At 41.3% G+C, this 13,343-nt stretch overlaps 1 protein-coding gene across 1 annotated transcript; it reads right to left on the bottom strand.

Moving 5' to 3' along the window:
- Positions 1–1,342: 1,342 nt before the first annotated feature.
- On the bottom strand, positions 1,343–11,810 carry LOC115831141. Its single transcript, XM_030797723.1, has 4 exons — positions 11,474–11,810; positions 2,714–2,814; positions 2,033–2,109; positions 1,343–1,750 (listed from the first exon to the last, which is right to left on the bottom strand). The coding sequence occupies exons 1-4, from the start codon at positions 11,480–11,482 to the stop codon at positions 1,518–1,520; spliced, it is 420 nt and encodes a 139-aa protein (XP_030653583.1). The 5' UTR covers positions 11,483–11,810; the 3' UTR covers positions 1,343–1,517.
- Positions 11,811–13,343: the final 1,533 nt, after the last annotated feature.

The following is a 13,343-nucleotide window of genomic DNA, read 5'->3' as shown; positions in this document are numbered from 1 at the left end:
CCAAACGTGATGAGAATGTAGGGGAAATGGAACCCTCGTACAGTCTTCATGGGAATGTGTAATGATGCCACCCTTCCCAAAACAGTTTGGTGGTTGTTTCCCTTTTTAAACATTAAACTCTGAAGTATTTACTTAAGAGAAATTGTAATGTATGCCTATTCAGCAACTTGTACATGAATATTCATGCCAGTTTTATTTGTAATAGACAAAAACTAGAAACGATTTACATGGTCTTCAACTAGTGAATGCATAAAGCTCTAGAATGCAATTTTGCATTGAAAGGCGATGAACTGTTGATACCTGCTACAGTGGGAATGGATCTTATGCTATGTGATTCTATTTATATAGAATTCCGGAAAGTGAAAATCAGTCTGTTGTTACTGGAAGCAGTGGTTGCTTAGAGATGGGTTGGAAGGAATGCAAAGGAAGAATCACAATGGGGGTACTCATGATAAAATGTGTGGGGGGAATTGATATGTTCATTGTCTTGACTGTGTTGGTGATTCCCCAGGTATACACATACATCAAAACAAAATGAACACTTTAAATATGTGCAGCTTATTGAAAGTTAATTATACTTTAATCAACCTGTTTTAAAAAATAAGCTCAATTGAAACCTGTAAAATGGAAGATTAAAATTAGGCAAATAATATAATCCAGGTTGAAGAATAAACAAAAATATGATCAACAAGAACTTAATACATTCTGACAGTTTTAGAACAAAGAAAATGAAAGAATAGCATGGTGATTTTATCATTTCATCAAATTGAAAAAATACCAACATTTCTCCATAGAGAACGCTATTAAAGGTTAGTAGACATTAGTCCTTTATTGACTCAGCGTGGGAGAGAAAAGAGCTACAGTGTTTTCTGACTTATAGGGGGAGGATCTACATATATATTCATTTTGCTGTACTTTTCAATACACAAACACATATGAATGATTATACCCTAATATTTTCTGATTACAAAGAAATGCGTGACTGTCATAAAACATCCAAAGACATCAAATGTCTAACATGAAATACAAAATTTGTCAGTAGTTTTAGACTTAAACGAAACACAGTTTCCACTTTGAGGATATTGCTCAAACTCCTTTCCCAAGATTGCCCTGGTTTTGTCATGTATTAACACCATGTGTCTAAAATTGCCTGAGAAGTAGCAGGTTTTTGTTCTCACTCTCACACAGCCATGTCCTCTGTTGAATAGGGTCTGGGTGACCCCAGCTAAAGCCTCATTTGATCCACCAACAGGCTCCTTTATCTCCTCTCAGGGAAAGGGTGGGTCCATTTTCTTCCTAGGAGGAGCTCTGAGCTTCTCCACCCTAGGGAACAGGGAGTGTGGCTGGGATGAGCCAGCCCTCAGAGGGGAAGACATAGGCCATCTGGATGGCCATGGCACAGGTTTGTACCACAGCACAGAGGCCCCTGGAGCCAGGTGAGCTCAGACAGGTGCTGCCAGGTCAGCAGAGAATAGGCCTACTGTTCCCACACCTGGGCTGTGTTGTGATAAATGGCTTCAGACGGAGTGTGCAGAGAGGTCACCAGGCTTTTCTGAAGTGGCAGTGGGTGGTCTGTTGAGACTGAGATCTAGGCCACTCGCTGTGCCCGGTGTGGGCCTCTGGGGGTCCCCCACAGCAGGCATCATGGGTCTCCTCATTTCACTGATGTGTACAGTGTCAGAGGCCTTTGGTTTCTTTTCCAAAGTCAAGCAGTCCTTTTGCAGTTTTGGCTCATGTCCTTGATGCTGTCCTGAAGAGGAAGCATGTGACTCACCACAACAGCTCCCATGGATGCTCATTCCCAGAATGTCCCCACGCACCTTCAGGTGAACCCCACTTGTCTTTCCTCCTCCTTCCCTGCCCCCTCTGTCTCCCTAATGAAGGGAGGCTAAACCCCTCCTGGGACCCCAAATGCTTTCTGGACGTCAGGATCTCTAAAATCCTCTCAGCCACTGAGAAACCCCTTTCCTGCTCAATCTCTGTATAAATAACCTGCTTATCTGCCTTTTGGAACAAAAAAGCAAGATCCTACTTGCTCTATCTTGGCAGTTATCCATGGAATGGATTTCTCTCTTCCTAGAGTTCCCCCATCTGAGCTGGACTCTGATTCTGTGGATAAAATGGAATTTTGAGTGACTGCCTCCAACTGAACACCTTAGGCGCTCTAGTCCATCCTGGACACACCAGAGCTGAGGTCGCCACCAAAACTCGGTTCTTCTCTGTTCTCCAGAGTCCAAGATTTATAAGACCCTGGATGCCAAAAAGCCCCCAGTTCCCTTCCCAGAGGAGGCTGTGTTTACCCATCCACTATCTCTTCTCACCTTGGAAGAATCCCATCTTACATAATTTAGCAGTGCTGTTTCTGACTTTGAGCTTAGTTTCCTTGGAATTCCCTTCCTCATTTGAATTGGGCTGTGGTCTCAGTGCAAAAGAAAGTTTAGGTGACTCATCTCTTCCTAGGCACAGAGCTGCAAAGTCTATACTTGACCCATATTTGTGGGTCATTCTCTCAATCAAGGCTGTTCACCAGTGTCATGTGTGAATGGGAAGCATAGAATTCCAGGGGATGATCGCCATATTTCTGAAATCTCTCTGATGACTATAAGTCATTTCCCATTTCTAATCTCAAAATGAAACCCCACCAAAGACACAGATCAGTATCCCTAATTCTACCCCTCTTGCCAACCTACATAGGAACAGCCAAATGCCTTACCTTGCCTTGCATGTGGCTCTTACTGGAATGAGAAGAGAGTGTCTTATCTTTTCTTCTGATGGTCTTTCCTCCTTATCCAAACCCCTTTCTGTAAAGGAGATCTGTTGGAAAGAAGGTGGGTCAATAGGGCATTAGATGGAGGGGCAGTGGGAGTCTGGTCTTCATTTCCCATCCCACAGTGAAGCTCCAGTGAAAGGTGCTCACTCTCTCGCACATGCCCAGAATCAGGTGCAGGTTGTTCTTGTGAACCTGCTTTTCTAAGCCCTTAAGCTGGACATGGGTCAGTCCTACTGGCTGAAGAGATTTCTCCCTCCTGCCACTCATCATGACCTCAGTAAGAAATTTTTCCATCATGAATGCCCTGGGGACCTAGATACAGATAAGGGGAGACTTGCAGAGCCCCATCATCACGTTAATAAGCAGGAATTCAAAGCTGGGGGCACAGGAACAGGAATGCAAGGAACTTATGCTTATCTGATTTGTGCCCCAATACCCACCTAGAAGTATTTAAGACCCTGCCCAGATTTCAAGATGCAGAATTAGACAGATCACATATTGACATGTGTATATATATTTTGCACATGAAGAAAATTATATGTAGTGTTAAAATTGTACACACAGATGTTATAATTTCTCAAATGCTTGGAAATGACAAATATCAAATTATGGTTCATTATATTAGATATATGCATATGTGATAACATAATAATGCAGAGAAAAAGTAAACATCAAATAAAATATCATTTCCTAGCTTGAAAATGGAGGAGATGATTAGATCAAATGTGACTGCACTGGACTGATTAGATCACATGTAAAGCTAACCCAATCAACTGAATTTTTTTTTTTTTTTTTTTTGTGTGTGTGTATTTTTTTTTATTTTTTATTTTTATTATACTTTAGGGTTTTAGGGTACATGTGCACAATGTGCAGGTTTGTTACATATGTATCCATGTGCCATGTTGATTTCTTGCACCCATTAACTCGTCATTTAGCATTAGGTGTATCTCCTAATGCTGTCCCTCCCCCTCCCCCTCCCCCACCCACAACAGTCCCCGGAGTGTGATGTTCCCCTTCCTGTGTCCATGAGTTCTCATTGTTCAACTCCCACCTATGAGTGAGAACATGCGGTGTTTGGTTTTTTGTCCTTGCAATAGTTTACTGAGAATGATGTTTTCCAGTTTCATCCATGTCCCTACAAAGGACACGAACTCATCATTTTTTATGGCTGCATAGTATTCCATGGTGTATATGTGCCACATTTTCTTAATCCAGTCTATTGTTGTTGGACATTTGGGTTGGTTCCAACTCTTTGCTATTGTGAATAGTGCCGCAATAAACATACGTGTGCATGTGTCTTTATAGCAGCATGATTTATAGTCCTTTGGGTATATACCCAGTAATGGGATGGCTGGGTCAAATGGTATTTCTAGTTCTAGATCCCTGAGGAATCGCCACACCAACTTCCACAATGGTTGAACTAGTTTACAGTCCCACCAACAGTGTAAAAGTGTTCCTATTTCTCCACATCCTCTCCAGCACCTGTTGTTTCCTGATTTTTTAATGATGGCCATTCTAACTGGTGTGAGATGGTATCTCACTGTGGTTTTGATTTGCATTTCTCTGATGGCCAGTGATGATGAGCATTTCTTCATGTGTTTTTTGGCTGCATAAATGTCTTCTTTTGAGAAGTTTCTGTTCATGTCCTTCACCCCCTTTTTGATGGGGTTGTTTGTTTTTTTCTTGTAAATTTGTTTGAGTTCATTGTAGATTCTGGATATTAGCCCTTTGTCAGATGAGTAGGTTGCAAAAATTTTCTCCCATTCTGTAGGTTGCCTGTTCACTCTGATGGTAGTTTCTTTTGCTGTGCAGAAGCTCTTTAGTTTAATGAGATCCCATTTGTCAATTTTGCCTTTTGTTGCCATTGCTTTTGGTGTTTTAGACATGAAGTCCTTGCCCATGCCTATGTCCTGAATGGTATTGCCTAGGTTTTCTTGTAGGATTTTAATGGTTTTAGGTCTAACATATAAGTCTTTAATCCATCTTGAATTAATTTTTGTATAAGGTGTAAGGAAGGGATCCAGTTTCAGCTTTCTACATATGGCTAGCCAGTTTTCCCAGCACCGTTTATTAAATAGGGAATCCTTTCCCCATTTCTTGTTTTTGTCAGGTTTGTCAAAGATCAGATAGTTGTAGCTATGCGGCATCATTTCTGAGGGCTCTGTTCTGTTCCATTGATCTATGTCTCTGTTGTGGTACCAGTACCATGCTGTTTTGGTTACTGTAGCCTTGTAGTATAGTTTGAAGTCAGGTAGCGTGATGCCTCCAGCTTTGTTCTTTTGGCTTAGGATTGACTTGGCGATGTGGGCTCTTTTTTGGTTCCATATGAACTTTAAAGTAGTTTTTTCCAATTCTGTGAAGAAAGTCATTGGTAGCTTGATGGGGATGGCATTGAATCTATAAATTACCTTGGGCAGTATGGCCATTTTCACGATATTGATTCTTCCAACCCATGAGCATGGAATGTTCTTCCATTTGTTTGTATCCTCTTTTATTTCATTGAGCAGTGGTTTGTAGTTCTCCTTGAAGAGGTCCTTCACATCCCTTGTAAGTTGGATTCCTAGGTATTTTATTCTCTTTGAAGCAATTGTGAATGGGAGTTCACTCATGATTTGGCTCTCTGTTTGTCTGTGATTGGTGTACAAGAATGCTTGTGACTTTTGTACATTAATTTTGTATCCTGAGACTTTGCTGAAGTTGCTAATCAGCTTAAGGAGGTTTTGGGCTGAGACAATGGGGTTTTCTAGATATACAATCATGTCACCTGCAAACAGGGACAGTTTGACTTCCTCTTTTCCTAATTGAATACCCTTTATTTCTTTCTCCTGCCTGATTGCCCTGGCCAGAACTTCCAGCACTATGTTGAATAGGAGCGGTGAGAGAGGGCATCCCTGTCTTGTGCCAGTTTTCAGAGGGAATGCTTCCAGTTTTTGCCCATTCAGTATGATATTGGCTGTGGGTTTGTCGTAGATAGCTCTTATTATTTTGAGATACGTCCCATCAATACCTAATTTATTGAGAGTTTTTAGCATGAAGGGTTGTTGAATTTTGTCAAAGGCCTTTTCTGCATCTATTGAGATAATCATGTGGTTTTTGTCTTTGGTTCTGTTTATATGCTGGATTACATTTATTGATTTGCGTATGTTGAACCAGCCTTGCATCCCAGGGATGAAGCCCACTTGATCATGGTGGATAAGCTTTTTGATGTGCTGCTGGATTCGGTTTGCCAGTATTTTATTGAGGATTTTTGCATCAATGTTCATCAAGGATATTGGTCTGAAATTCTCTTTTTTGGTTATGTCTCTGCCAGGCTTTGGTATCAGGACGATGCTGGCTTCGTAAAATGTGTTAGGGAGGATTCCCTCTTTTTCTATCGATTGGAATAGTTTCAGAAGGAATGGTACCAGCTCCTCCTTGTACCTCTGGTAGAATTCAGCTGTGAATCCATCAGGTCCTGGACTCTTTTTGGTTGGTAAGCTATTGATTGTTGCCACAATTTCAGAACCTGTTATTGGTCTATTCAGAGATTCAACTTCTTCCTGGTTTAGTCTTGGGAGGGTGTATTTGTCGAGGAATTTATCCATTTCTTCTAGATTTTCTAGTTTATTTGCATAGAGGTGTTTGTAGTATTCTCTGATGGTAGATTGTATTTCTGTGGGATCGGTGGTGACATCCCCTTTTTCGTTTTTTATTGCATCTATTTGATTCTTCTCTCTTTTCTTCTTTATTAGTCTTGCTAGCAGTCCATCAATTTTGTTGATCTTTTCAAAAAACCAGCTCTGGGATTCATTAATTTTTTGAAGGGTTTTTTGTGTCTCTATTTCCTTCAGTTCTGCTCTGATTTTAGTTATTTCTAGCCTTCTGCTAGCTTTTGAATGTGTTTGCTCTTGCTTTTCTAGTTCTTTTAATTGTGATGTTAGGGTGTCAATTTTGGATCTTTCCTGCTTTCTCTTGTGGGCATTTAGTGCTATAAATTTCCCTCTACACACTGCTTTGAACGTGTCCCAGAGATTCTGGTATGTTGTGTCTTTGTTCTCGTTGGTTTCAAAGAACATCTTTATTTCTGCCTTCATTTCATTATGTACCCAATAGTCATTCAGGAGCAGGTTGTTCAGTTTCCATGTAGTTGAGCGGTTTTGAGTGAGTTTCTTAATCCTGAGTTCTAGTTTGATTGCACTGTGGTCTGAAACACAGTTTGTTATAATTTCTGTTCTTTTACATTTGCTGAGGAGAGCTTTACTTCCAACTATGTGGTCGATTTTGGAATAGGTGTGGTGTGGTGCTGAAAAAAATGTATATTCTGTTGACCTGGGGTGGAGAGTTCTGTAGATGTCTATTAGGTCCACTTTATGTAGAGCTGAGTTCAATTCCTGGATATCCTTGTTAACTTTCTGTCTCGTTGATCTGTCTAATGTTGACAGTGGGGTGTTAAAATCTCCCATTATTATTGTGTGGGAGTTTAAGTCCCTTTGTAGGTCACTGAGGACTTGCTTTATGAATCTGGGTGCTCCTGTGTTGGGTGCATATATATTTAGGATAGTTAGCTCTTCTTGTTGAATTGATCCCTTTACCATTATGTAATGGCCTTCTTTGTCTCTTTTGATCTTTGTTGGTTTAAAGTCTATTTTATCAGAGACTAGGATTGCAACCCCTGCCTTTTTTTGTTTTCCAGTTGCTTGATAGATCTTCCTCCATCCCTTTATTTTGAGTCTATGTGTGTCTCTGCACGTGAGATGGGTTTCCTGAATACAGCACACTGATGGGTCCTGACTCCTTATCCAGTTTGCAAGTCTGTGTCTTTTGATTGGAGCATTTAGCCCATTTACATTAAACGTTAATATTGTTATGTGTGAATCTGATCCTGTCATTATGATGTTAGTTGGTTATTTTGCTCGTTAGTTGCTATAGTTTCTTCCTAGCCTCCATGGTCTTTACAATTTGGCGTGTTTTTGCAGTGGCTGGTACCGGTTGTTCCTTTCCATGTTTAGTGCTTCCTTCAGGAGCTCTTTTAGGGCAGGCCTGGTGGTGACAAAATCACTCAGCATTTGCTTGTCTGTAAAGTATTTTATTTCTCCTTCACTTATGAAGCTTAGTTTGGCGGGATAGGAAATTCTGGGTTGAAAATTCTTCTCTTTAAGAATGTTGAATATCGGCCCCCACTCTCTTCTGGCTTGTAGAGTTTCTGCTGAGAGATCAGCTGTTAGTCTGATGGGCTTCCCTTTGTGGGTAACCCGACCTTTCTCTCTGGCTGCCCTTAACATTTTTTCCTTCATTTCAACTTTGGTGAATCTGACAATTATGTGTCTTGGAGTTGCTCATCTCGAGGTGTATCTTTGTGGCGTTCTCTGTATTTCCTGAATCTGAATGCTGGCCTGCTTTGCTAGATTGGGGAAGTTCTCCTGGATAATATCTTGCAGAGTGTTTTCCAACTTGGTTCCATTCTCCCCATCATTTTCAGGTACACCAATCAGACGTAGGTTTGGTCTTTTCACATAGTCCCAAATTTCTTGGAGGCTTTGTTCATTTCTTTTTATTCTTTTTTCTCTAAACTTCCCTTCTCTCTTCATTTCATTCATTTCATCTTCCATCAGCGATACCCTTTCTTCCAGTTGATCGCATCTGCTACTGAGGCTTCTGCAATCTTCGTGTAGTTCTCGAAACTTGGCTTTCAGCTCCATCAGCTCCTTTAAGCCCTTCTCTCCATTGGTTATTCTAGTTATCCATTCTTCTAATTTTTTTTCAAAGTTTTTAACTTCTTTGCTATTGTTTTGAATTTCCTCCCGTAGCTCAGAGTAGTTTGATCGTCTGATGCCTTCTTCTCTCAACTCGTCAAAGTCATCCTCCATCCAGCTTTGTTCCGTTGCTGGTGAGGAACTGCATTCCTTTGGAGGAGGAGAGGTGCTCTGTTTTTTAGAGTTTCCAGTTTTTGTGTTCTGATTTTTCCCCATCTTTGTGGTTTTATCTACTTTTTGTCTTTGATGATGGTGATGTACAGATGGGTTTTTGGTGTGGATGTCCTTTCTGTTTGTTAGTTTTCCTTCTACCAGACAGGACCCTCAGCTGCAGGTCTGTTGGAGTTTACTAGAGGTCCACTCCAGACCCTGTTTGGCTGGGTGTCAGCAGCGGTGGCTGCAGAACAGCAGATTTTCGTGAGACCACAAATTCAGCTGTCTGATAGTTCCTCTGAAAGTTTTGTCTCAGAGGAGTACCTGGCTGAATGAGGTGTCAGTCTGTCCCTACTGGGGTGGTGCCTCCCAGTTAGGCTGCTCAGGGGTGAGGGACCCACTTTAGGAGGCAATCTGTCCGTTCTCAGATCTCCAGCTGCGTGCTGGGAGAACCACTACTCTCTTCAAAGCTGTCAGTCAGACAGGGACATTTAAGTCTGTGGAGTTTCTTGCTGAGTTTTTGTTTGTCTGTGCCCTGCCCCCAGAGGTGGAGCCTACAGAGGCAGGCAGGCCTCCTTGAGCTGTGGTGGGCTCCACCCAGTTCGAGCTTCCTGGCTGCTTTGTTTACCTAAGCAAGCCTGAGCAATGGCGGGCGCCCCTCCCCCAGCCTCGCTGCTGCCTTGCAGCTTGATCTCAGACTGCTGTGCTAGCAATCAGCGAGACTCCGTGGGCATAGGACCCTCCGAGCCAGGTGCGGGACACAATCTCCTAGTGTGCCGTTTTCCAGGCCCGTTGGAAAAGCGCAGTATTAGGATGGGACTGACCCGATATTCCAGGTGCCGTCTGTTTCCCCTTTCTTTGACTAGGAAAGGGAACTCCCTGACCCCTTGCGCTTCCTGAGTGAGGCAATGCCTCGCCCTGCTTCAGCTCACGCACAGTGCGCTTCACCGACTGTCCTGTACCCACTGTTAGGCACTCCCTAGTGAGATGAAACCGGTACCTCAAGCAGAAATGCAGAAATCATCCGTCTTCTGTGTCGCTGGGGCTGGGAGCTGGAGACCGGAGCTGTTCCTATTCGGCCATCTTGGCTCCACCCCCTCAACTGAATTTTTGAGGCAGCAAAAAGTCCAGCTGAAGAGGGAAACTTTCCCTCTACCTCATTCTCCTTCAGTCACCCTCGGAGTCCCACTGTGCTCTGTAGAGTCTGCTCGGCATCCATGATCTAAGCTGATCCATTCAGCTGGATTATCATCAACCTTGCATGCTTTGGTTCTTTCGCTTTGTGTTTCTCTTTACAATAAGTTGTAGATAGGACTTTGCATTATGAATTGCAAGACACCTAGTTGGCCACTTGTCTGGGCTTAAATAAGAAGCAGATGCTGAAACCAAGAAATCCTCAGCAACTTCTGACTCCAGGACCCTTTACTAAGACTGACAGAAGAAACAAAGCAAAAATGAGATATCTGAAGGATTGAAATAATCCTTGAACACTGGAATCCTTGGACATCAGGATTCCAGTGTCTCCTCCTTTACTTTTTGTCCACAGCCTTCTCCTGGCATGAATAGAGAAACTTAATAAAAATACACAAAGCGCTCAGTATACTCCCAAGTTCCTCAACTCAGAAACCCATTCTATTCCTGAAGGATCATTGCAGGCAGGTGTGTGGGGCCATCTTGAAACTGCATATACAGGCCAATAGCAATAGAGTCCAAATCAAAGTACATCTTGATTATACATTAAAAAAAAAAAAAAACACAGAGGCTGCCTGGAGTTGGAAGTTGGATCTGAAATGAGACCGGGAGAATCCTTGGTAAAGTTTACCAGACCTTTAATGGTTCTTTCACTCCAAAACACAAGCAAGGACCATGCCCTTTTTCCCATCCACCAGGGGCAGATGGGAAGTTGAGACACATACAGACACTAAACATGGTTTGTTCTGCAGCAAGAAGGTTTTCAGAGAGAGATGCTTTTGCATAATTTACCCAGGAAACTTGAAGCATCAGCAAAACTTAAGTGTAATGAGATAATCTGACGCCTCTGAGGGTATTTTCCCCCCTCGTTTCCTGCTCAGTTGCTCTTCATTTGACTTGCTTTGCTTCTATGAACATTATCTTAGAGACCCAGGATAACCAATAAGATTCCTCACATATATGTACTTTTCTTTTTGTTTTGTTTTGTTTTTCTATTATTTATATGTGCACCACCAACATGCTAGCATGGGCATTTCCACACACATTTTCAAGTAGTGTCATCAGATGCATTCCAGGAGGTAGAATCCTGCATGCAAGAACATGTTTCTTTCAACTCAACACATATTCGTTAATTGTGCCTTAAAAGGCCATTTACAGTCCTTATACACATGTAAAAAACAGTGTGTATATATGTATGTATGTATGTTCATTCACTCATTTATTTATTTAGTTAGAAACGGGGTCTCACTCTCTGTTAACCATGCTAGAGGGCATGATCATAGCTCATTGTAGCCTCAAGCTCCTGAACTTAAGGGATCCTCATGCCTCAGCATCCCAAAGTGCTGAGATTACAGGCATGAGACACTATGCCTGGCTAGTATGTTTTTACTTACCATGAAAAGATTAGTGGGAAGCATTCTATTTTCCTAACTGATGGTCACAGAAAACTTTTTTTTTGTAATTTATTTTCCTGTGACCACCACTGAGGTTGGATGCCTCTTTATATGGGAAATGAGCATTTGTATTTCTTTTACCATAAAATGTTTTCATAGGTCCCATGCCTTTTAAAATTGAGTTTGTGTTTTACTCTTCATTGTCAGAGGTTCTTAACATATTTGGATGTCACCTGTTCCATATGACGTTAGTAGGCTGATGCCTATCCACAATCCAAGAATAGATCTGTCCTAGATCTGTTCTCAAAAGTCATCCAGTTGTCAAGAAACCTGAGATGTGATCCTTCCACATGGCAGAGCTTCCCATCAAGACATGAACTAGGCTGCCAATTACCTCATGGCCAGGAAAAGCAGGGGGGATGGATTTACTGATTGGCTCCACTTTGCATCCAAGCACTTTGGCTAAGATTCAATACTTATTGCCAAGATGATAGTCGACAGGCCCGAAGTTTACTCTCATGATGTTCTCCAGCCTGCCATCAAAATACTTTTCGTGGCCACCTCTTCAACCTCTGACACATCATATTCCCATGAGATTCATATGCACATTAATGGTTGTGAAGTGGGGAATTTTATTCTTTTTTTTTTTTTTTTTTCTGTTTTTGAGACAGAGTCTCACTCTGTCACCCAGGCTGGAGTGCAGTGGCATGATCTCAGCTCACTGCAGCCTCCACCTCCTGGGTTCCAGTGATTCTCTTGCCTCAGCCTCCCAAGTAGGTGGGACTACAGGCAGGCACCACCACACCAGGCTAACGTTTGTATTTTTAGTGGCAACAGGGTTTCATCATGTTGGCCAGGCTAGTCTCTAATTCCTGACCTCAGGTGATCCGCCCACCTCGGCCTCTCAAATTGCTGGGGTTACAGGCATAAGCCATCATACCCGACTGGGAATTTTATTCTTAGAAGGAGGAAGTTTATATGGGTACATTGTTTTCTCAAAAGGATACAGTTAAGATTCTACTTTTTAATGTATATACATTGTTTCACAAAAAAACCCAAAATAATAATACAGTTGGGGGAGTGAGGAGTGAGTTGAAATATAGATGAAACAAAAATGGCACATGATTTGTACCAGTGGAGGCTGGGTGACAGGTTTATTACATTACTTGATGTATTTTCTATATGCTTAAAATGTTATTTGTCAGCCAAAAATTTTGTATCCTGCCAGAATAAGCTTCATAAATGAAGAGGAAAGTTCTTCCCAGACAAGCAAATGCTGAGTGAATTTGTCAACACTAAATCAGCACAACAGGAAATGCTCAAAGTGGTCTTAAACATGGAAATGAAATCTCAATATTCACCATAACAAAAACACAGGTAAATATAAAACTCACTTTGTGTGTTTATACAAAACAATCACAGAAAGCAGGAAGAGAAAGGAATCAAAAGTCAATGCAACAGAATTTCATCAAACCACAATGACAGAAAAAGACAAATAAACAAAGAATTTATAAAACAGCTTGAAAACAATCAATAATACGACAGGAACAAAGACTCATGTATCAATATTAACCTTGAATGTAAATGGATTAAAACTCCCACTTAAAAAATGCAGATTGGCAGAATTGATTAAAAACATTATCCAACTATATGCTGCCTATAAGAAACTCACCTGTAAAGACACATACATTGATTGCAAAGAGATGGAAAAAGATATTCCATGCAAACAGAAACCAAAAACAAGCAGATGTAGATATACTTATATCAGATAAAATAGACTTTAAATCAAAAAAGGTAGTAAAGGACAAAGAAGGTCATTATGTAATGATAAAGGAACCATTTGAGAGCCAGAAGATTAACAGTGGTCAGCAAGAGAATATAACAATTCTAAATATATATGCACCCAACTTTGGAGCACCCAAAACAAATACTACTAGACCTAAAGGAAGAATTTGACAGAAATACAGTAATAGTAGGGATTTTAACACCTTACTCACAGCACTAGACAGATCACCAAGACAGAAAATTAACAGAAACATTGAACTTAAACTGGACTTTAGACCAAAGGAAATTCACAGACTTACAGAACATTCTATCCAACAA

This window comes from Nomascus leucogenys, chromosome 2, assembly GCF_006542625.1.
Source record: "Nomascus leucogenys isolate Asia chromosome 2, Asia_NLE_v1, whole genome shotgun sequence".
NCBI classification, from domain to species: Eukaryota; Metazoa; Chordata; class Mammalia; order Primates; family Hylobatidae; genus Nomascus; species Nomascus leucogenys.
This window is presented reverse-complemented; position numbering and strand designations above follow the sequence as displayed.

Coding starts and splice junctions, on each gene's coding strand:
- LOC115831141 (XM_030797723.1), bottom strand. Junction 2,110..2,713: donor AGAGCCACATGCAAGGCAAG/GTAAGGCATTTG, acceptor TTTTATCCACAG/AATCAGAGTCCAGCTCAGAT. Junction 1,751..2,032: donor TAACTGCCAAGATAGAGCAA/GTAGGATCTTGC, acceptor CTTCCTCTTCAG/GACAGCATCAAGGACATGAG.